We start from the raw sequence: 21,508 nt of genomic DNA, 5'->3' as shown, positions 1-21,508 counted from the left end.
ATTCTTTGAAATTTGCTCTCTAACTGCTAAGTCATTCTTTGAAAGTTATCATTGTTATGTATATATGTTAAAGTTCACAATTAAAAAATGCATTAAAAAATTAAAAAAAAAAAAAAAGTGGAACAGTTTCAGATGATGACAGTGTCCAGGAGATAGACTATAGTTGAATGGAAGTGTAGGTATTTGAATTCAGGAGCCAAGGAGTGATAAGGCTAGGATAAATTATCCACCTGGATATTTCCATCCAGGATGATGGCAAGATTGGAGGCAGACACTGGGGGCCAAACGGCAAGTGAATGTGAGGAAGCAACTATGAGGTCAGCCTCATCTACTGGATGTTTTTTCCAAAGTAATAAATTCATTACAATTTTCTGTTTTGTTTTTTTTTTTAGTACAAAGTGGTTGTCCCCAAAATTGGAAACATACTAGATCTTTGTACAGCATTGTCTGCTTTGTCAGGAGTACCTGCAGATAAGGTAAGATGTTTCTGGGTTAAAGTATATAACTTGGTGTTTAGTTTTTCAGTGTTGTAAAGCCAGCTTAATAGAAATTTATTTCCTTTTAGATGATAGTTACTGATATATACAATCATAGATTTCACAGAATATTCGCTATGGATGAAAACCTTAGTAGTATTGTGGAACGAGATGATATTTATGTGTAAGTATAAAATTCATTGTGCAAAATATTATTTGTGAAAAAATTCAAAAGAAATATCATAAAATTTTGAGAATTTATGGTCAGTTTTGTCCTTGTAGGTTTGAAATTAACATCAATAGGACAGAAGATACAGAGCATGTGATTATTCCTATTTGCCTAAGAGAAAAGTTTAGACACTCAAGTTACACCCACCATACTGGTTCTTCACTTTTTGGTCAGCCTTTTCTTATGGCTGTTCCACGAAACAATACTGAAGATAAACTCTATAATCTTCTGCTTTTGAGAATGTGGTAAGTACCAGACAATTCTACATTGATTGACGAAATAAACCTGGAAATAAAATACATAGTAGTAGCTAGATGTAAACATGCAAGGTACTCTCAGAATCTAATTAGATAGGCCTATATTATCATTGAGAAAGGTTTTAAAAATCAGATTGCAGTCTAGTTTCTTTATCAGGTAAACCACATTATTACTGAGATAATTTCAAACCCAGAAAACATGAACTCTTTTAACTTTTTTACACCAAAAGTTTACAAATGGAAAGAAATAGGAAGTTATCAATATTGTAATGCATGTATGCCCTCTGAATTCGTAATAGATGCCACATGCTTCATTTCTTTATAACACTGCTAGTTCAAGATCTTGTACTAATAATTTATTTAAAAGAAGAAACTTTCGTAATTATTCTATGGCAGCCCCTTTTCTGTCCCCATAAAACCTTGATTTGAATTATAAGATAATCAAGAATACTATTTGATCCCTTTCCATTATCTTTTATAGCTGACATTTTTAGTATTCTTTCTTACATAGCTGTTTTAATCATTATCATTCCATTACACTTACATAAAGATCAAATTATACAATTATAAGTGGTTTTAACAATACAATACATCATGTAAATGAGGATCTTTTTATATAGGAAGTATAAGCTGAAAACGTATTAGCTGCAAACATTAAACTATTAAAAGATATAAAATTCTAGAAGTAACAAATTAACTTCTGTGTTATTTAAAGACAAGAAACAAATTATTAGTCAGGTGCACTTATGGTTTATCCTTGAATCTACTAAATGACCAATTATTGCATTAAAAATTTTGTTTTATCAAACTGAGTTTTTTTGGTTTCTGATTTTATTTAAGCCGATATGTCAAAATATCTACTGAAAACGAGGAAACAGAAGGATCCCTACACTGCTGTAAGGACCAAAATATTAATGGGAATGGCCCAAATGGCATACATGAAGAAGGCTCACCAAGTAAGACGTCCCTGTTCAGTTGTAAAAACTTTTCACCTGGATTAGTGCCTCAGAGAAAAAGTTAAGATAGGAATTAAGGAGCTAGAAAATATCTGCAATCCTGGAGGAAAACATGTTAATATTAACATAATAATTTTTAAATGTAACACTGGGTTTGTTTAAAGATCTCCAATATCTAAAATTAGGTGAAATGGAAACCGATGAACCAGATGATGAATCCAGCCAGGATCAAGAACTTCCCTCAGAGAATGAAAACAGTCAGTCTGAAGATTCAGTTGGAGGAGATAATGATTCTGAAAACGGATTATGTACTGAGGAAACTTGCAAAGGTCAACTCACAGGACACAAAAAACGATTGTTTACATTCCAATTCAACAACTTAGGCAATACTGATATCAACTATATCAAAGATGATACCAGGCATATAAGATTTGATGATAGGCAGCCTAGGCTAGATGGTAAGTATTTTTGAAAAATAACTTCAACACTGAACTTGAGCCAAGTCTGTTATTTTCTTAGGTAAAAACTATGAAATTCAACCCTTTCATGAAAAATGCCATTTATTTGTCTGTCTGTAATTTTAAATGAAAGGCCTTAAATTCTAAGCAGACTGAGTTCTGTGTTTATTGAATTCAAGTTGAACTCATGCTTAAGTTTTGTATCTTTTTTTTGTATCTCCTGAATTATTTCAATGCATTGGATGTAACTATTTGCCCTAATCACCTAATACAAGTAGAAGAGATTGCTTTTTTTTGTTTTGATATATATCTTAATATGTATTAATTTTAACATTAAAGTAAATATATTTTAAAGAAAAAATATGTTTTCCACCTTAGAAAGATCTTTTCTTGCTTTGGATTGGGATCCTGAATTGAAAAAAAGATATTTTGATGAAAATGCTGCTGAGGTAAGTCATCACTCACTCATCCCTTCTTTAGCTTTTCCAAGTTAATCACACTGTTTTGTTACATTCTTTTACTTCCATTAGATACATTTGCTTTGCCAGTAAAAAATTGATCATGAGCTAGAAAAGGCATTGCAAAAAGACCTTTTTTTTAAAAAAAAGGTACAGAGTTGGTTTTGAACAGAAGTTTACATTTTTAATTGTTCATGGAGGTGTATATATCAGTTATTTAGAAGTGCAGTGTAAAACTGAAATATGCTTTATGATTATTTTGAAAAAGTTTAGGAGTTTTTCATTACTATTTATAAATAAGACGGTATCACTAAAATAAGTTTTGTTTCATTTGTTCTCTTAACTCAAGAAATACTTCTCTTTAGGATTTTGAAAAACATGAAAGTGTGGAATATAAACCTCCTAAAAAACCCTTTGTGAAATTAAAAGATTGCATTGAGCTTTTTACAACAAAAGAAAAGCTAGGTGCTGAAGATCCCTGGTAAGAAACAAAGTTAAATAATTGTTTCTAATTATTTTCTTTAGGGATTTATGCTCAGGTATGTGCTACATCAAGTTTAAAAAGTGATTATAAATTCCCTTTGATCTTTTAAATAATAAGCATTTCTTCAGATAATAAGTAATAGTCTGTTAAGAGGGATGAGAAAGTCTTCAAAAGTATTAATATGTTTAGGATTAATCCCATAACTATAATTTCCATATTGGCCATTTTACTATTAATAATTAATTTTAGTAAATATTTCTGTAGAATTTTTAGCTGTACAACCAATTTTAGAGAAGCACTTTTTAGGGAAATAGGAGAAAATTTTAGGGATGGTATGTTTGTGTTGTTATTACACTCCAGAATTTTTTAAGTTTTCAAATTCCTATTCCTTAGCACAGGTCTGTGATACATCCCTGTCTTTTTAGCATAACAAAATGTAAATAATCTATCCTTCATCACTTCTTTGAATACTTATTTGGAAAATGAAATAAGAGTAAAAATAGTAAGAGGAATTCTTTCCAACCTGATAAACTTACAGTAATTGCTCACTGAATGAATGTAAAACTTTTCAAAAAAATTTTTTTCTGTTGTTTTCTTTAATGAGGGGTGTTGGTTTCTTTGCACCTTATGAAACTTTAAATACTTCTCTATATTTTTAGGTATTGTCCAAATTGTAAAGAACATCAGCAAGCCACAAAGAAATTAGATTTATGGTCCCTGCCTCCAGTACTTGTGGTGCATCTCAAGCGATTTTCTTACAGTCGATATATGAGAGACAAGTTGGATACCCTAGTTGATTTTCCTATCAAGTAAGTTTAATTGTACTTCATAAAAATTGGACACATCTTTTTTTTTTTTTTAACTTAGTTTTCCAAACAACAAAGAAAATATACTTTAAACAAAAGTAGGATAAAACTCATTCCATGATACATTATCTTACAGGTTCATTGGTCCCATTTATAAATTTAAGATATTTTATGGGATCGTCATGATTTTCTTTTTCCTAGAAATTATTTTATCATTACTCTTCAGTTATTTTAACTATGCTTTTAAAAAAAGACTACCTATAAAAACAGAATAATGGAATCATTTATAAGGATGGCACAGTAGTGAAATACATCTCTATTGTATCATCCTTTAGTCTTTTTATTGCAATGTCCAGAATATTGCATCATATTTCAAAAAAAAAAGGTATAAAGAAATCTAGAGACAACATCTTTATTGTCCTTTTTTTAAAAACCATTTATTGAATGCAATTGAGAATTCAGAAGAAAAAAAGGAATATTGTATTCTCATTTACTTAGTCATCATTCAACAAGAGGACTCCATCACACAATATTTTGCAATAAGAGCCTGTAACTATCCCATTGAGCTAAAAGGACATGTGACAGTATTCTTTCATATTTCATGATTTTCTGCACCAAAATTTACTTTATACAGTTAGTAAGAGGACAAATACTGAAGACAGGTGTGTATACAAAGGTGATTTGATGTAAAGCTGAAAATATTTATTGTATTGATCATTCTAATTGTTTATAAATTGAAAATGTTTTGCAATTAAAGAGCAAAGAAGATGGTTTCATTAGCAAAATTATGAACCATCAAAGTTTTCAAGAATGTAGCATTTTGATGATGTAAGTGCAAGAAGAACCAGAAGTAATGATAAGCTAGAACCTATTAAAGATGTATTTGAATTTAGAATCATCATTTCTTTTTAATGGTGCAAGTACAAGAAGAAATAGAAATAATGATAAGCTACTTACAAGACGGTTCTGTTCTAGATTTCTGCATGGCAAATTATGAACAGATGTTGGCTATTTGGGGTATATATGTGTATCTTCAAAACTAGGAAAATGTGGAATAAAAATTTGGATTTGATGTATTTAAATTCTCATAAACTTTCTAATAAAATTGTTTTTCATTACCCATTTATTCTTATTTACATAAATCATTTGTAAAAATAGCTTGGAAATATAAAAAATAAAAAGGTCCATCAACAAAATCGGTAAATACATACAGTGGAATATTGTTCAGCCGTTAAATGGATGAACCTTGGAGACGTGTTGTGTGAGATAAGCTTAGCACAAATGGACAGATATTGTATAATCTCACTGATAAGAAATAATTAGAAGAAACAAATTCATTGAATCAGAAACTAGAATACAGGTTACCAGGGGCCATGGTGGGTGTAGGGAATAGGGAATTAATGCTTAATTGGTACAAGGTTTCTGTTTGGGGTAATGGAAAAGTTTTGGGAGTGGATGATGATGATGGTATAGCATAACACTATGAAAGTAATTAATGCCACTGAATTATATATTTAAATGTGGCTAAAAGGGGAGATTTTAGGTTGTATCTATATTACTAGAATAAAAATTAAAAAAAAAAACCATAAGACTGTACAACACAGTGATGAACCCTAATGTAAAATATGGACTCTAGTTAGCAGTATAATTATAATAATATTTTTTCATCATTTGTAACAAAGGTTCCACCCTAATGCAAAGTGTTAATAATAGGGAAGACTAGGGGGGAGTGGGGGTGGGTGGGTAGGGGAATATATGGGAACTCTATTTTCTGCATATTTCTATAAATCTACAACTTCTCTAACAAGAAAAATTTTTTAACGGAAAAATAAAGAAGATGCTTTGGACTCAGATGGTGATTAGGTTTCTTGGTATACTGAGAGTTAAATGTATTAGCATAAAAGCATTAATCAGAATAACAACCATCAGTGAAGCATTTTAAAATTCTCAATCCCTAAACAAATTTTTGCCTAAACATTCACTTCTCTAGGGTATATGCATGATTTGTTTTACACAAGTTATTGGCTTTTGGTGAGATGAGAGTTAAACAACTAACAGAAGAAACTATAATTCATTGCATTTTTGGAAAAATGTGAAACTAATTTGATCTCCTTTTTAAACAGTGACTTGGATATGTCAGAATTCCTAATTAATCCAAATGCAGGTCCTTGCCGCTATAATCTGATTGCTGTTTCCAACCACTATGGAGGAATGGGAGGAGGACACTGTAAGTTGACATTTTACTTTTTAACTTAAATCCTGATGTTTGATAACTCCAGACTTTTATCTTTAAGATATTTATTACTTTTTAAAAGTAAAATGTAGGCCTCTCACCTTTCACCTCTTTCTTTGTGAGATTGCCCACATTTTCCTCTCACATGCTTACCTAATAAATTTTCTGCTTGTTTCCCCCCAAAAAAGAAAAAAAAAAAGTAAAATGTAAGATGTGTCTTACATATAGTAGTTCAATAAATATTGATGAATGAATGAATCGTTTTAGTTTGCTAAGCTGTTCAAAGCAGGTATCACGAAATGTGTTAGCTAAAACTATGGGAGTTTATTAGCTTACAAGCTTACAGTTTTGAAGCCATGAAAATGTCCAAATTTAGGCATCATCAAGACAATGCTTTCTTCCTGACGACCAGCTCCCGGCAATCCTGAACTCTTCTGTCGCATGGCAAGGCACATGGGCGGCATTTGCTGGTCTCTCCCTTCTCTTCTGGGTTTCATTGCTTTCAGCTTTTTGCTTCTGTGGCTTTCTCTCTTTCTGTCTGAGTTTCATTCTCTTATAAAGTGCTCGGTAAGAGGATTAATACCCACCCTGAATGAAGTGGGTCGCATCTTAATTTAAGTAGCCTCACCAAAAGATCCTACTTAAAATGGTCCATACCCACAGGAATGGATTACTTACTTTTCTGGGGTATATACAGCTTCAAACCACCACAATCAGATTTTGAGTTTTCTTTTTTTTTATTTTTATTTTTTTACATCAGATGTAGAAGATTGAGTTAAAATATATCCTTCAGATCAAGGCACAGGAACAACATTGGTCCATTCAGGGCTTCCTTCCGTTGTACGTGCTCTTGGAAATCGTGCACTATTGTTAGTTTACATAATTGATATCATTTTATAGGTCTTTATATGTTGCTTACTTTTTTTCCTTGACCCTTTTAAGATTTACTCATATTGCTCTGTGTGCATTTAGTCCATTGCTGTTACTAATCACTCATAATTTATATCCACCGTGTTTTGCCTCTCCATACTCCTCGTGGTGGACATCCAAACTGCTTTGATTTTCTACAACCACAAGACTTGATAAACATCATTGTTTATATTAGAATCCCAGAAGTGGGATTGCTAGGTTTCAGAGTGCTCTAAGTACTGTCAGATGACTCCCCAGGATGGCTGCACCAATCTACACTCCAATTGGTCTATATTTCTGTTAAGCTATCTTTGCATTCCTGGGATAAATCCTACTTGTCTTTATGTATGTTTTGATACACAGTTAGGTATGGGTTTGGTTAATTTAATATAGGATGGTTGTAATTTAATTTATAAGTGAAATGGTTTTATAATTTTTTATAATGTTCTTATTTTACTTTGGAATCAGGATTACACTCCAGCCCAATAAAATAAGCTGAGATGCTTTCCTCTTTTTGAATTCCTTTGTCTTTGATATTCTTAAATTTTACCTTAATATATCTAGGTGTGGAGTTTTGTTTATACACACACACACTCATGCATGTTTTTATCCTGTCTTTCATCTTTTGTTAATTCTGGGAAATTATCTGCATTTTCCATCAAATACTTCTCATTTTTCTTTATTTCTGAACCACTTCATAAATCTGTATTTCACTATCACTAAGCTCTCCCTTTATATTTTTTTTGTAGCGTTGTCATTTCCTGATGCCTCTGGGGAGAGTTCCTCAATCTGATCCTCCAACTCATTAATTTATTCTTTAGTTTTGACCATTCTATTATTTATCCCCATTACAGTTATTAATTTCAACTCATATTTTTCAAGGCCTTAGTTTCATGTTTTTGTTTTTACTTTTTCCTTTTTCATATTGCTTATATCTTTCACTACCTCTTAATAGTTATTAAACTTATTTAACTTCTTGGTACATCTGGTCTAATAATTCTGCTTCAATTGGTTTAAGTTATTCAGTTCTTTTGTCCTTTATAGTATCTGGTTATTTTGACCTGAGAGTTTGTGTTCCCTGGCAGGTATTAGCAGTTCTGGTGAGGTATTTTAAGCAAGGGCAAAAGGCCAGGCCCTAATCTTTGTCTCTCCTAGTGTGTTTGATTGGAGAGAGAAAAAACTCCAAATCAGGAGATCCCCAGGCACCACAGAACCACTGTTGACCCTCCACTTTGCTACCATTCAACCAAACAACTACTCTGATCAGAAATTCAACTTTAAACTCTTAGAAATATTCAGCATTGGAAGGAGGTTGCAGTCCACTAGCCCTGGGGAGTCGGAGGGGTAGAGATGGAGGAGTGCATGCTCAAGGGAAATTTCAGCCCACTTTTATTTCTTCAACACCTCACCAAAGTTGATTTTTAACCAGAGGGCTTGGGTTTTAGTTATACTAGTTGTCAAATACTTTGTTAGCCCAACAGGACATTTTTTTTTAAAATACTACACCTCTGATTCAGGTGGTCTGAGTATTGCTGCTTTCTGTGATGAAGAATAAAGCAGTGTTTGTCCCATAAATGAAACTTGAAAGTTTTTCCTCTAACCAGTCTTCTCATCACTGCCCCTAGCCACTTGTACATTATGCATGCACAAGCACATACCTGCATCTGTTCACACTGATGTGCCACACTTTAGTCTTCTCAAGGAGGTTCTCAGTTTATTTTTGTTAATTTCTTTAATCCTGGCTTCCCTCTGTTCCTATAGTTTTTTCCTATGGTTGATTTTTGGGGAGAGAGAATCAACAGCAGGTAAAATGTAAGACCTTTCTTCCACATACAAGATGGTCACTGAATTTTGTTAAATAAACTAATTGGAGTTTAAACCATTGTACTCTTTTGGTTGTTTGGCTGATTTATTGGTTTATTTGTTTTTTAAACCATCTTTCTGTCTACCAGAGGCACTTCACCAAAGATAGAAGAGCTAACTATTAAATTCATTCCTACCTTACTTTCAGAGTGATTGTATAGAAAGAATATGTTCCCCATTGGTTTTGACTATATCAAAGATACCCACCTCAATTTCTTATGTATATGTAGAACAGAAGAATAATAACTTGTCTTTTGTGGAGGATAGGATTATTTAGAGGACTTAGCCTATAAAGGTCACTTTTTAGAAGCTCTAACAGCAGATAATTCTTTGGGGAACATTTTGCAACTTTGTTTCCTCAGTTATTAGGTAGTTCAAACAAAGCATGGGCTAGGAAAGGGGGGCATTTCTTTTTTATTTACTTAAAGCAAATCTAAAAAATTTGCAGGGTTAATTTGTTTTTTTTTTTTTAATCTTCATTTTATTGAGATATATTCACATACCACGCAGTCATACAAAACAAATCGTACATTCGATTGTTCACAGTACCATTACATAGTTGTACATTCATCACCTAAATCAATCCCTGACACCTTCATTAGCACACACACAAAAATAACAAGAATAATAATTAAAGTGAAAAAGAGCAATTGAAGTAAAAAAGAACACTGGGTACCTTTGTCTGTTTGTTTGTTTGTTTGCTTCCCCTATTTTTCTACTCATCCATCCATAAACTAGACAAAGTGGAGTGTGGTCCTTATGGCTTTCCCAATCCCATTGTCACCCCTCATAAGCTACATTGTTATACAATTGTCTTCGAGATTCATGGGTTCTGGGTTGTAGTTGGATAGTTTGCAGGTTTAATTTTTACCTTTTTCTTGCTCTATACTTCTGTTAAAGAATTAAGACAAGTCTGATTAAAAATCACTACAAGTTAATCAAAAATGTCAGAAAAAAATTTGTTATGGAAAATTTAAATAATAGTTGAAATGCCAAGCTTTAGAGTCAGAAATAGACCTAGGTTTAAATCCTACCTCTGCTACTTAACAGCTATATTACATTGGGCAGATTAACCTTTTCTTGATGCCTCAGTTTCTCCATCTCTAAAATGGGAAGAATAGCAATGATAATATCTTCTTTACAAGGTAAAGTTCATAGCACTGTACCTGATATAGAGTAAGCACGACATAAATGTTAATTGCCATTTATTGTCATTGTTATTCTGTGAATAAAAATAATAATAAATATGTTCTGTTTGTCCCTGGGATGAAAAAAAAGTCACAAGTTTCAATTATATGAAAAGTATCATAGCCATCTAGAGTGTGGAAATTATTCCTAAAACCTTTAATCAGTTTAGTCAGTTGAATGTGTAATAGATAGACCACTTGTAGATCATTACAATGTAATACTTAACAGGTATACTCAGGTAGATGATTATAGAATTTTGAAGGTTTCCCCCAGAAAACTATAAATCATTTTAGTCACAGAATTGATTATATTTTTTATTAGATACTGCTTTCGCAAAAAATAAAGATGATGGAAAATGGTACTACTTTGATGACAGTAGTGTCTCAACTGCATCTGAAGACCAAATTGTGGTAAGTGTGTCTTATATTTCCTAAAGATCATGGAATCCATGTTTTTTTAAAGAGTGAATATAGATTATTTAAAGGGGGCTTGTGGGACTCTAGTCTATGTTCTAGAAATTCTAGTAGCTAAGAGAGACATGCTCTCACTTAAAAATCTGTAAAACTGCCCCCTCATGGAAATTTGTCTTTGAAATTTACCCACTAACAAGAAGCACAGATTGCAATGTGAAAAATTTTCCAGTAGTTTTCAACATGATGGAATTTTCTAATGAAAAAATAAAACTTTCCTCTGGAAAGTAGGTTCAGCACTTAACTCTCTAGAGATGGACTATTTAAAGTAAATGTTAGAACAGGAAGAAAAAAAAAAAATCCTTTAAGTCCTTACCATACCTTTGATCTTCAAAATAAAGTCTTATCCTGCTTTCTGACACTTAAGCATTTAAACTTAAAATGACTTAATTAAATGAATTATACATTTAAAAAAATTAATCCTTGTTATTTTGTTATTTTATGAATCATGAAAAAATTAAGAAATTACATCTGCTCACACTTGTATAAGTTTATCTGTCAGCCACAGCTAGAGCCAAAATATTGGCATGTGTTGTGACTCACAGCAGAGCAGATCTTTATTTTCAGATATTTATTGATGGATGACTGTGGTATGTTTAAAGAAGAAAGCTGGAATTGCTGATATGAGTTTATTTTTCTATAATTTTGCAGTATTATAAGAGTAGGAAGTAAAATGCATACTCATATGGTGATCTTTGCCATACTGAGGGCTTTCTGTTCATATGGGGAGCACTGACTAGTTTACCTTGTTATCCTGTTTAGATTATATTCCTTGAGGGCAGAAACTAACTTTTCCCTTTGTAATACTTTAAAGTCTTCATCTTAAATTGTTCAACTTATTTAAGGACTTTAATAAACTTCCGAGCTGAATTAGTGGCATAATTTCAACCTGTCATTCCATCAACAGCTCTGAAATAATCTTTGTTTCTCTGTAGATACAATACACATTTATTAATTATGCTATTGCTTGTCTCCTTATAACTATAATAGATACTTGAACACTGTAGTATTTCTTTCTTTTGAATATGGATATCCAACTCTCCCAGCCCCATTTGTTGAAAAGACCATAATGACTCAGTTCAGTGACTTTGGGGACCTTATCAAAGATCAGTCGGCCATAGATCTGGGGGTCTATCCCCGAATTCTCAGTTCGATTCCATTGATCTATAGGTCTATCTTTGTGCCAGTACCATGCTGTTTTGACAACTGTGGCTTTATAATAAGTTTCAAAGTCAGGGAGTGTAAGTTCTCCCACTTTGTTTTTCTTTTTTAGAGTGTCTTTAGCAATTCGAGGCATCTTCTCTTTCCAAATAAATTTGATAACTAGCCCTTCCAAGTCTGCAAAGTAGGTAGTTGGAATTTTGATTGGGATTGCATTGAATCTGTAGATGAGTTTGGGTAGAATTGACATCTTAATGACATTTAGCCTTCCTATCCAAAGAACATGGAATATTTTTCCATCTTTTAAGGTCCCCTTCTATTTCTTTTAATAGAGTTATGTAGTTTTCTTTGTATAGGTCTTTTACATCTTTGATTAAGTTTATTCCTAGGTAGTTGATTTTTTTAGTTGCTATTGAAAATGGTATCTTTATCTTCAGTGTCTCTTCAGTTTGTTCATTTCTAGCATATAGAAACATTACTGATTTATGTGCATTAATCTTGTATCCCGCTAACTTTGCTAAATTTGTTTATTAGCTCTAGTAGCTGTATCGTCGATGTCTCAGGGTTTTCCAGATATAAGATCATATCATCTGCAAACAATGAGAGTTTTACTTCCTCCTTTCCAATTTGGATGCCTTTTATTTCTTTGTCTTGCCAGATTGCCCTGGCTAGCACTTCCAGCACAATGTTGAATAACAGTGGTGACAGCGGGCATCCTTGTCTTGTTCCTGATCTTAGAGGGAAGGCTTTCAGTCTCTCACCATTGAGTACTATGCTGGCTGTGGGTTTTTCATATATGCTCTTTATCATATTGAGGAAGTTTCCTTCAATTCCTACCTTTTGAAGTGTTTTTATCAAAAACGGATGTTGGCTTTTGTCAAATGCTTTTTCAGCATCTATTGAGATGATCATTTGATTTTTCCCTTTTGATTTGTTGATGTGTTGTAATACATTGATTGATTTTCTTATGTTGAACCATCCTTGCATGCCTGGAATGAACCCCACTTGGTCGTGGTGTATGATTTTTTTAATGTGTCTTTGGATTCGATTTGCAAGTATTTTGTTGAGGATTTTTGCATCTATATTCATTAGGGAGATTGGCCAGTAGTTTTCCTTTTTTGTAGCATCTTTGCTGAGTTTTGGTATGAGATTGATGTTAGCTTCATAAAATGAGTTAGGTAGTGTTCCATTTTCTTCAATGTTTTGAAAGAGTTTAAGTAAGATTGGTGTCAGTTCTTTTTGGAAAGTTTGGTAGAATTCCCCTGTGAAGCCATCTGGCCCTGGGCATTTATTTGTGGGAAGCTTTTTGATGACTGATTGGATCTCTTTGCTTGTGATTGGTTGGTTGAGGTCTTCTATTTCTTCTCTGGTCAGTCTAGGTTGTTCATGTTTCCAGGAAATTGTCCATTTCCTCTACATTATCCAGTTTGTTGCCATACAGTTGTTCATAGTATCCTCTTATAAATTTTTTAATTTCCCCGGGATCTGCAGTAATGTCACCTTTCTCATTCATTATTTTGTTTATATGGGTCTGCTGTCTTTTTGATTTTGTCAGTCTAGCTAGGGGCTTGTCAATCTTGTTGATCTTCTCAAAGAACCAACTTTTGGTGTTATTTATCCTCTCTATTGTTTTTTTGTTCTCTATGTCATTTATTTCTGCTTTAATCCTTGTTATTTCTTTTCTTCTATTTGGTCTAGGATTGGTGAACACTGTAGTATTTCATTACATGATTATGCCTAAGTTATCCATTTTATATTTAGACCCCTAATTTTCAATTCTGTTTTCCTATTTAATCTCCCAGTTTAAATATCCTGAATTTGGCCACATCCTCCTTCAAAGCCTCTTTGGCAACACTGACCTAATCCTGCTTTCAGATAAACAATAAATTTGTTTATGTACATTATATGAATTCGATATTGCCATGCATCTTAAGTGTTAAGATGAGTAGACAGTGTGTGGGAATTCTCTGTATGAGTTTTTTGTAATTTTACAGTTATCTTGTAAGTTGAAAATTAATTTAAAATAAAAAGTTTAAGAAAATATAGAGATGCAGAGAAGGAGGAGTTGAAGATGATTTACTTCGCCATTAACCAAGATAGGGTAAATGAGAAGAAAATTTGCATTTGAAGTTTGAGTTGCACATATGATAGTTATGTGAAACTTTCACTAAGTAGTTGGATTAATGGAACTAGAATTCAGGGGAGAATACTAGCCTAACAATTTGAGTTGTCTTTCCTTAGGTGGCAGTTGAAGCCATGGGTTTGAATGAGTCACCCAAAGAGAGGATACAGGTAGAGAAGATTGGTGGTCTGAGGACAAAACATAGTTTTTTGCATGTGTTTTGTTTTGTTTTTTCTTTATTTTATTACTCATTTGTACATACACTGGATAAAGGAAATGTCAGTCACAAGGTTTTCACAATCACACAGTCACCTGATAAATGCTGTGTAGTTATACAGTCGTCATCGAGAATCAAGTCTACTGAATTACATTCAACAGATTCAACAGTTACCTTCTAGCTATTCTAATACACTAGAAACTAAAAAGGAATATCTAGTTAATGGATAAGAATAACTTGCAGAATGACCTCTTGACTCTGTAGGAAATGTCAGCCACTGAAACTACTTTGTTTTATTTCTTATCCCCCTTTTGGTCAAGAAGGTATCCTCAATCCCATGATGCCAGGGCCAGGCTCATCCCTGTGAGTCATGTCCCACATAGGGAAGAGAGGATAGTGAGTTTATTTGCAGAAATGGCTGTGAGATAGAGGCCACATCTGAGCAACAAAGAGGTTCTCTTGGGGTGACTTTTAGGCATAATTTTAAGTAGGCTTCTCCTTTGCAGGAATAAGTTTCAAAAGGGCAAGCCCCAAGATTGAGGGTATAACCCATCAAATTGGGAGTCCCCAGTGCTTGTGAGAACATCAGGAATTCCTCGGGTGGGGAAGTCCACTATTTCCACATTTCTCCCCAGTCCATCAAGGGAACTTACCTTTCAATTTTCTGCCCCAAATACTCTGGGATGCATCAATGCATCACATTAACCTGTACAGAACAACATCTCTTTCCCTCTTCTAGGTCCCATGTTAACCATATTGCAAAACATGGTTTTTAAAGATTGAGATTTAATGAGCCCACACCCAATAGAGTCTGATAAGAAATAGAAGAAGACACAAGAAAAGTAATGTCAGAGAAGCCAAAAATAGTTTGAAGGATAGAGGAGTAGTGAAGCATAAAATCAATCAAAGAGATTGTTTAAAAGGCATCCATTTAATTTGTTAACAGGTTACTGACCTTAATGGAAGCCATTTTATTAGAATGGTTGTGGTGTAAGTTAGATTACATTGGATTGAGGAGTGTGCGATGAGTATATAGATTTCTCTGTCTATAAACTTGACTGTGAGGACGATGGAAATACATGACAGCTAGAAGAGGATGTGGTATGGAGAGGGATTTATGATGGGAAAAGATTTAAATATTATTTATGCCAAAAAGAAAAGGCTAGTAGAGGACTCATTAAAGATATATAAGTGATGAATGACAAGCAGGATCCTTAAGACAGTTGGAAGAGTTGGTCTCTAGAGAAAACATGGAATAAAATGAGTAGTATTAGATAGAAAGAGGCTCACCTTTTCTTTAGAAGTGAGGGAAGAAAGCGTAAAATTCTATTTCAGTTTCGAGTAACTAGGTTCATCTGTGATATAGTTGTATTTATGTATTGGTTTAAATAACTTAGAAAGCATTAAAAATGCTTTATTCTGATGACACTTCTTTATATTTAGGAATCATCTTATCAATTTTAGTAACTTCTCTTTGACCATGTGTGGTTTTTCTATTTGATTCATGCCTGTCACTAATACTAGTTGCCAGCTAAACATTCATAGTATTTTAATCTTTGAGAATCACTACCATTTTAACATCCTTTTTGTTTTGACAGTCCAAAGCAGCATATGTACTCTTCTACCAGAGACAAGACACTTTCAGTGGAACTGGCTTTTTCCCTCTTGACCGAGAAACTAAAGGTGCTTCAGCTGCCACAGGCATCCCGTTAGAAAGTGATGAAGATAGCAATGATAATGACAATGATATAGAAAATGAAAACTGTATGCACACTAACTAATGAAAGTCCTAGAAGCCATAAAAGAGAGACTTTCCTGCTGGTGGTATCTGTTGAAATGATCAAGTTACCCACCACATTAAAACAAAAGTCTGAGATGAGGAGTTTCAGATAACCGAATGTAAATTCTTTATCAGATTTTAACTTGTGCAGTACTTGAAGTGAAACACAATGAAAACTTTAACAGAAATTGTCTCTTAATACATTTACAGTCTTGTATTTACAAGCTAAATATATATAGGAAATCACAAATAAACCCCTTTTAAGTTTGCTGCTGTTTTGATGAATTATGTTTTCTTTAATTTTTTGGATGTGAGTTAATTGATGGCAAATGTTAAATTTGTGGATGTTGGTCATTTATTTTGCTCTAATAATACTGCAAGGAAACTATGGCTGAACTTAGTTTTTGGATAATCTAATTCATGTGCATTAGGCTGCCATATATACTACTATAATATTTAGCTGCAGTATCAGTGTGGTGTAAATACTGTAGTAGTATTCTTGGAAAACCAAATTCTCAAGTCTATCCCTGGTGATCACTGTAGGTCTATTAAAAAACTGAATCATGATATAAGAAACAATCTTGGAAAAGTTACTTCCTTTTGTAGTATCATTAAAAATCCAGAATATGTTCATCTTACTGCTACTGTGGAAACAGGTTCTAGATTTCACACTCCATCTAACATCATTTTTCAGTTAAATATAAGTATTTTTTACAGTTATTAGGATCTACTCCTTAGCATTCAAATTCTTTTTAACTTGCTTTTTAAAATATGCATATCTTGTACCTGTTGTTGGTGCAAAATTAAAATTTTTTCTGTCTGTTTTTCTCTACCCCATTTTCTGGTAATTCGGCAACTTTTAGCTCTCCCAATTATTGTAATATAAGGACATACTTAATAGTATTCTGTATCCATAGTAATAATTGCATCAAGCTTAGATGAGAGATTTTTTTCATATATGGCCTTTAAATCATTAATAGACAATTGGCTTTAAAGGTAGGTCTGTTAACTTTCTTGTGTGTTCCTGATGGAATTCACCATAGCCTTACAGCTTTTCTCAGAAGGTAACTTGTTATAAGAGAATTGGCATTTGCATGTTCCAGAGTCAGAACCTGTACAGTATATAAAGCATACAAACCTTGAATTTGATTTTAGTTCAACACATTCAAGGATCCAGGATGCCAAAAATATGTGTAAACATTTGAAACATTTTTCATTTGCTGCTTTTTCCCTTTGATCTAGTTGAAAGAATGTATTGTCGATTGGCATACAATACTGCCTTTAATAGAAAATCTAAATGCTGGGGCACATTTCATGTATTGACTACCTGAGAAATTGCTTTGTGTCCCACTGTTATTAAAAGCAAAAAGTATAATGTTCTTCACTTGAACTAATCAAATACAATAGATTATAAAATTGTGTATTGTAAATAAAAGTTCACTCTGTGAGTGCACATTTTGGTAAATTATTTATTTATGTTAGCATTTAAAAGTAAAAAAAAAAAAAAAAATGCATTTAACCAGGATAAATGAGGTATGTTGATCATGGCTTTGCTTTAAACCTTGATATTAAAGCTGGTTTTTCATCCTGGTATTTTAAAAGCTGCTTTGGGTTTTTTTCTTTTTTCTTTTTCTTCTTCTTTTTTTTTTTAATGTAAACTAACCTCCTGCATGACAGAGGTTAAAATTTTGTCTGCATTTGAGTTCACTTGAGTTTACATTTGAAATGTGCATGTTTATTTATACAGATTTCAATAAAGCTATTCACGGCCTTATTTAGTCTTTTATTTCATACTCTGAATCTTTTGATAAAAATCCCCTATTTTATGGGTAGATAAAATATGCTAGACTTTTTAGTTCTATAGTTAATAATAGGATGGAAAGTATGTCAAAGAAAAGTGAATCCTACTGTTTAGGACATGTTTTAAAGATTTTTTTTTAAATCAGTCTAAATATTTGTTTGTGTACCTACCAGTCATTGTTCTGGAGGCAGAGCTACAGCAATAAACAAATATACCTGCCATCACAGAACGTTACGTTCTTTCTGCCATATACCAACGAGTAGACTATATTTCCATTTTTCAGAAAGTTTAAAGAAAAATCAAAGTTATCTCTTTTTCTAGCCCTAGATTTGTAGTCTTCACCTTATTCTACATAGTGACCATTTCCTTTTTTTTCAATGCCTGTCATTAATTTCTATACCCACTAAAAGAAGTTTGTTTTTAAATAGGAAATATTACTAGTGCCATTGAATCTGTTTAACTCAGATGACATTTTTAGCTATAAAAAATAAGCTTTAAAATACTGCATAAACTCTAATTAAAAATAGATATATTCATAGGTAATAAAGGGTAGTAGGAATATATCCAGACTGTAATTCTGCATCTAGTTTTGCCAATTAGTAATCATATGGCTTTGAATTTAACCTCTCCTCGTTTGTTTCTTTACCTGTAAAACAATAACAATAATAGGTAGCATTCACTGAGCATTTACTATGGACCAAGCACTATATATTAAAATGTTTAGATGCATTATCTCATTTAATCTCACAACAGCTATGAGGCAGGTACATTCGTCATCCCTATTTTTCATATGGAGAAACTAAGGTACAAATCAGTTAAGTAATTTTCCCAAGGTCTCACAATTAATATGTGGTAGAGCCAGTATTCTATCCCAGGTCATTGGTTCCCATTGTGTTATAATGTCTGCCTCACAAGACTGTTGATAGCTCAAATGAGATAATGTATTTTATAGGAAAGTACTTTGTAAACTATGGGATATACTCTTTACTGATTTCTTCAGTCTAAATAGAAAGTCATCTTGAAGTCTAATGACTTGGCTTCCCAAAGTTTCTTCAGCCCAGTATTTGATTATCGAATAAAAGAAAAAAAATAGCTGGAATCTAAAGTAACCTTTCCCTTTTAAAATTAGCTTCATTCAATTTATGTACATTTATTAGAGTTTTAATTAAATTTTAATGTAATTTGACATTTTTCCTTATCTTATTCATCTAACTGAAGATGTGCCCTTCTTTCCATTTCCACAAATGCAACCTACAACTTAGTTTTAATTAATCTTGATGGATAACCTGCAGTTTAAGGCTTTATTTAAATATCTTGCTTTTTCTTATGCTCTCTGTTCTTTTAGTAGTCCTATATTTATTCTTGATTTCCTGGCAACTGGATAAAAACTATATAAAATTTTGATTTGGTATGAAGAAAATCAGTAAGTATTAAAGCCATTTTCACAGTCTGAGGTCTGCTTTTTCATCAACTGATTTTAAGGCGGTGAGGACATCTTATAAGAAGCCAGGAGACTGTAAGAGAAAACGTGTTGTGAGTCTCCTTCAGTGGCACGCCAAATGTGGGGGTAGGATGTGAGGACTGGGTGTGGGGGCTGGCATTAGTAGAAGCCTTCCACACCCCCAGAGACAGAGACAAGGAGTATACGATTACTGGCATGTTAAGTATTGCTAAATAGTGATACTAAAAAGCAGACCAACTTTTAGTCAGTTTTAATACACTTCTAAAATTCTCTACAGACAATGCATTTCATTAGTGCCTGCTTACCTGGCAGACGGTATTTGGTACGTTTCTGGTTTCCTTTGCTTGTGTGGTATAGGTGAGCACATTCTTCTCAGTTTAGGATTTAAGATAAAGATATGGAGAATTCTAGGGAAAGGAGCCAGAGGTCTGCTAAAATTTCAGAGGGTGAGAAAGAAAGGAAAATAAGTTTTATTTCGGGAACCAAAGAGTTGAGAGCTTATTTAAGAGAAAAATAGTGGAGATCTTTGTTCATGTTTTTTATTTTACAGTAAAATAAAAACTGTATTTTGCTTTGAAAACTTAACCTGAGGAATTTTGAAACAGCTTCTCTTGAAAATATAACTACATTGACTATCCCAGATAATTCTTTTAAGTACCACTTAACCAGAGGATAGGGGAAGGAAAAAGGTGAGTATGTTTATATCCTTGCTAACTTTTCATATATTCTGTTGCACAGCTATATTATTTTGATTTGTTTTGATTTGTGTTAAGATTTTTCTAATGAGAAATTTATTATAATAATTTTTCTTATAAGCATTATTCTTGGTTTTGGATGCATTTCAATTCTACATGTATGTATTTCCTGTATTTAATAAATATTCACTATATATTAAACAAAAAAGTTCCAAAAAGCTTAGATAAGAAAACTTTCATTTAAAACTGGGTGAAGTATATGTAAGTTATGAAGAATAGGTTTTAAAATAAAATAAAGAATTGGAAAGATAAAATGTAAATGGTGAAAATTCAGATATTATCAAAGCTTTATTTGCACTAATATGTGGTAAAGATAATTTTTAAATGGATAATATAAAATAGTGCAAAAATTATTTTTGGCAAATATATGCATTGGGAAACATACCCCACATAATACCACAGTCTACTAATTCCCCAGCCCTGCCTTTAGGAACCTGGAACTTGCCAAGATAATAAAAGGAAAAGACCTCAGGTTATTAAGGGAATTCAGAAAGTAGATAATCCGTTCAAGGAAAATCAAGAGTTGGGACATAGTATTTCAGCCTACAGTCTCAAAAGAGCAGGGGGAAAATTGGTCAAATAGATTTTGGTGTCATTTCTTTCTAGAAATATCTAGCAAATATGACTATATATATACACAACACCTAAAAATACAGCTATCTCTTTGGCCAACATTCTTTTAAATAGAAATGCTGTAAAAATAAGACTTCACATTTTCAATATGTACAAAATCAAATAAATGTTTAAATTGTTTTGGTAATCGACTGTGCTCTGCTGTAGAAAATCATGGTTGAAATTGGTGCTCATTTTGCTACAAATTATCCTCATCAGGAACTTGTAGCTTATTGTATATAGTTTGGTGAAACAAAAATAGTTTCATTTACTGTGACTTTCAAGTCCCTTGCTAGCTGGAATTAAATCTACATACAGAAAAGCAAAACAATAAATGTGGACAGATCCCAACAGTCTTTATAATGTATATTTTTCATTTTTCTCAGATTCTTAACATTACCCAAACTTTTGTTTTAAACCTTAAGTATCACCTTTCTTTTTAATTCTTAGAATCTCAGGATTCTTAAACTTTCTAATATCTCAAACACAGTCTCTCATTAAAACTTTTTTTTTACAGTAATTGCTTTTTTTTAAAAATTAAACCCTATGAAGAAACATTCTAGGTTAACAAACTATAACTCATTCCTCCTCTGTTCATTGATTCTTAGATATGATAAATTTTTTTAAATAATTTAGACTCATGTATTAAAGTGTTCTGCTTATGTCTGGCCTTTTATGTATGCCTTCACTCTTTCATCTGGTCTGCTTTCTTCTGACTTGAATTATCCCTGTAACAAGTGAAAGTATTTAGTTTTCTTTATAATGACGATCATCTTTCCATTATATCAAGCATGATGGAAAATTTTTTAAT

The 21,508-nt window shown here is 32.6% G+C and overlaps 1 protein-coding gene and 1 long non-coding RNA gene across 5 annotated transcripts in view; one reads left to right on the top strand and one right to left on the bottom strand.

Annotated features, from left to right (window-relative positions):
- USP15 (ubiquitin specific peptidase 15) overlaps positions 1–17,813 on the top strand; it is a 157,829-nt gene extending 140,016 nt beyond the window's left edge. For 2 of the 4 annotated variants that reach the window (XM_037846898.1, XM_037846897.1), the window contains 11 exons: positions 393–476; positions 566–660; positions 759–950; positions 1,803–1,918; positions 2,104–2,376; positions 2,755–2,825; positions 3,200–3,315; positions 3,978–4,127; positions 6,248–6,351; positions 10,639–10,727; positions 15,886–17,813. In XM_037846898.1, coding sequence (XP_037702826.1) covers positions 393–476; positions 566–660; positions 759–950; positions 1,803–1,918; positions 2,104–2,376; positions 2,755–2,825; positions 3,200–3,315; positions 3,978–4,127; positions 6,248–6,351; positions 10,639–10,727; positions 15,886–16,068 — 1,473 coding nt within the window. In that variant the 3' untranslated portion in view covers positions 16,069–17,813. The remainder of the gene's footprint in view (positions 1–392; positions 477–565; positions 661–758; positions 951–1,802; positions 1,919–2,103; positions 2,377–2,754; positions 2,826–3,199; positions 3,316–3,977; positions 4,128–6,247; positions 6,352–10,638; positions 10,728–15,885) is intronic. The other 2 variants (XM_037846899.1, XM_037846900.1) reach the window with 1 other exon arrangement.
- LOC119542284 lies at positions 376–20,172 on the bottom strand. The gene is made up of 2 exons (XR_005218447.1): positions 19,636–20,172; positions 376–990 (listed from the first exon to the last, which is right to left on the bottom strand). It is a non-coding gene; the product is annotated as an uncharacterized LOC119542284 (long non-coding RNA).
- Between the last annotated feature and the right edge of the window lie 1,336 nt (positions 20,173–21,508).

Source organism: Choloepus didactylus, chromosome 8, assembly GCF_015220235.1.
Source record: "Choloepus didactylus isolate mChoDid1 chromosome 8, mChoDid1.pri, whole genome shotgun sequence".
NCBI lineage: Eukaryota > Metazoa > Chordata > Mammalia > Pilosa > Megalonychidae > Choloepus > Choloepus didactylus.
Note: the sequence above shows the minus strand (reverse complement) of the source record. Positions and strands in the feature narration are given on the sequence as shown.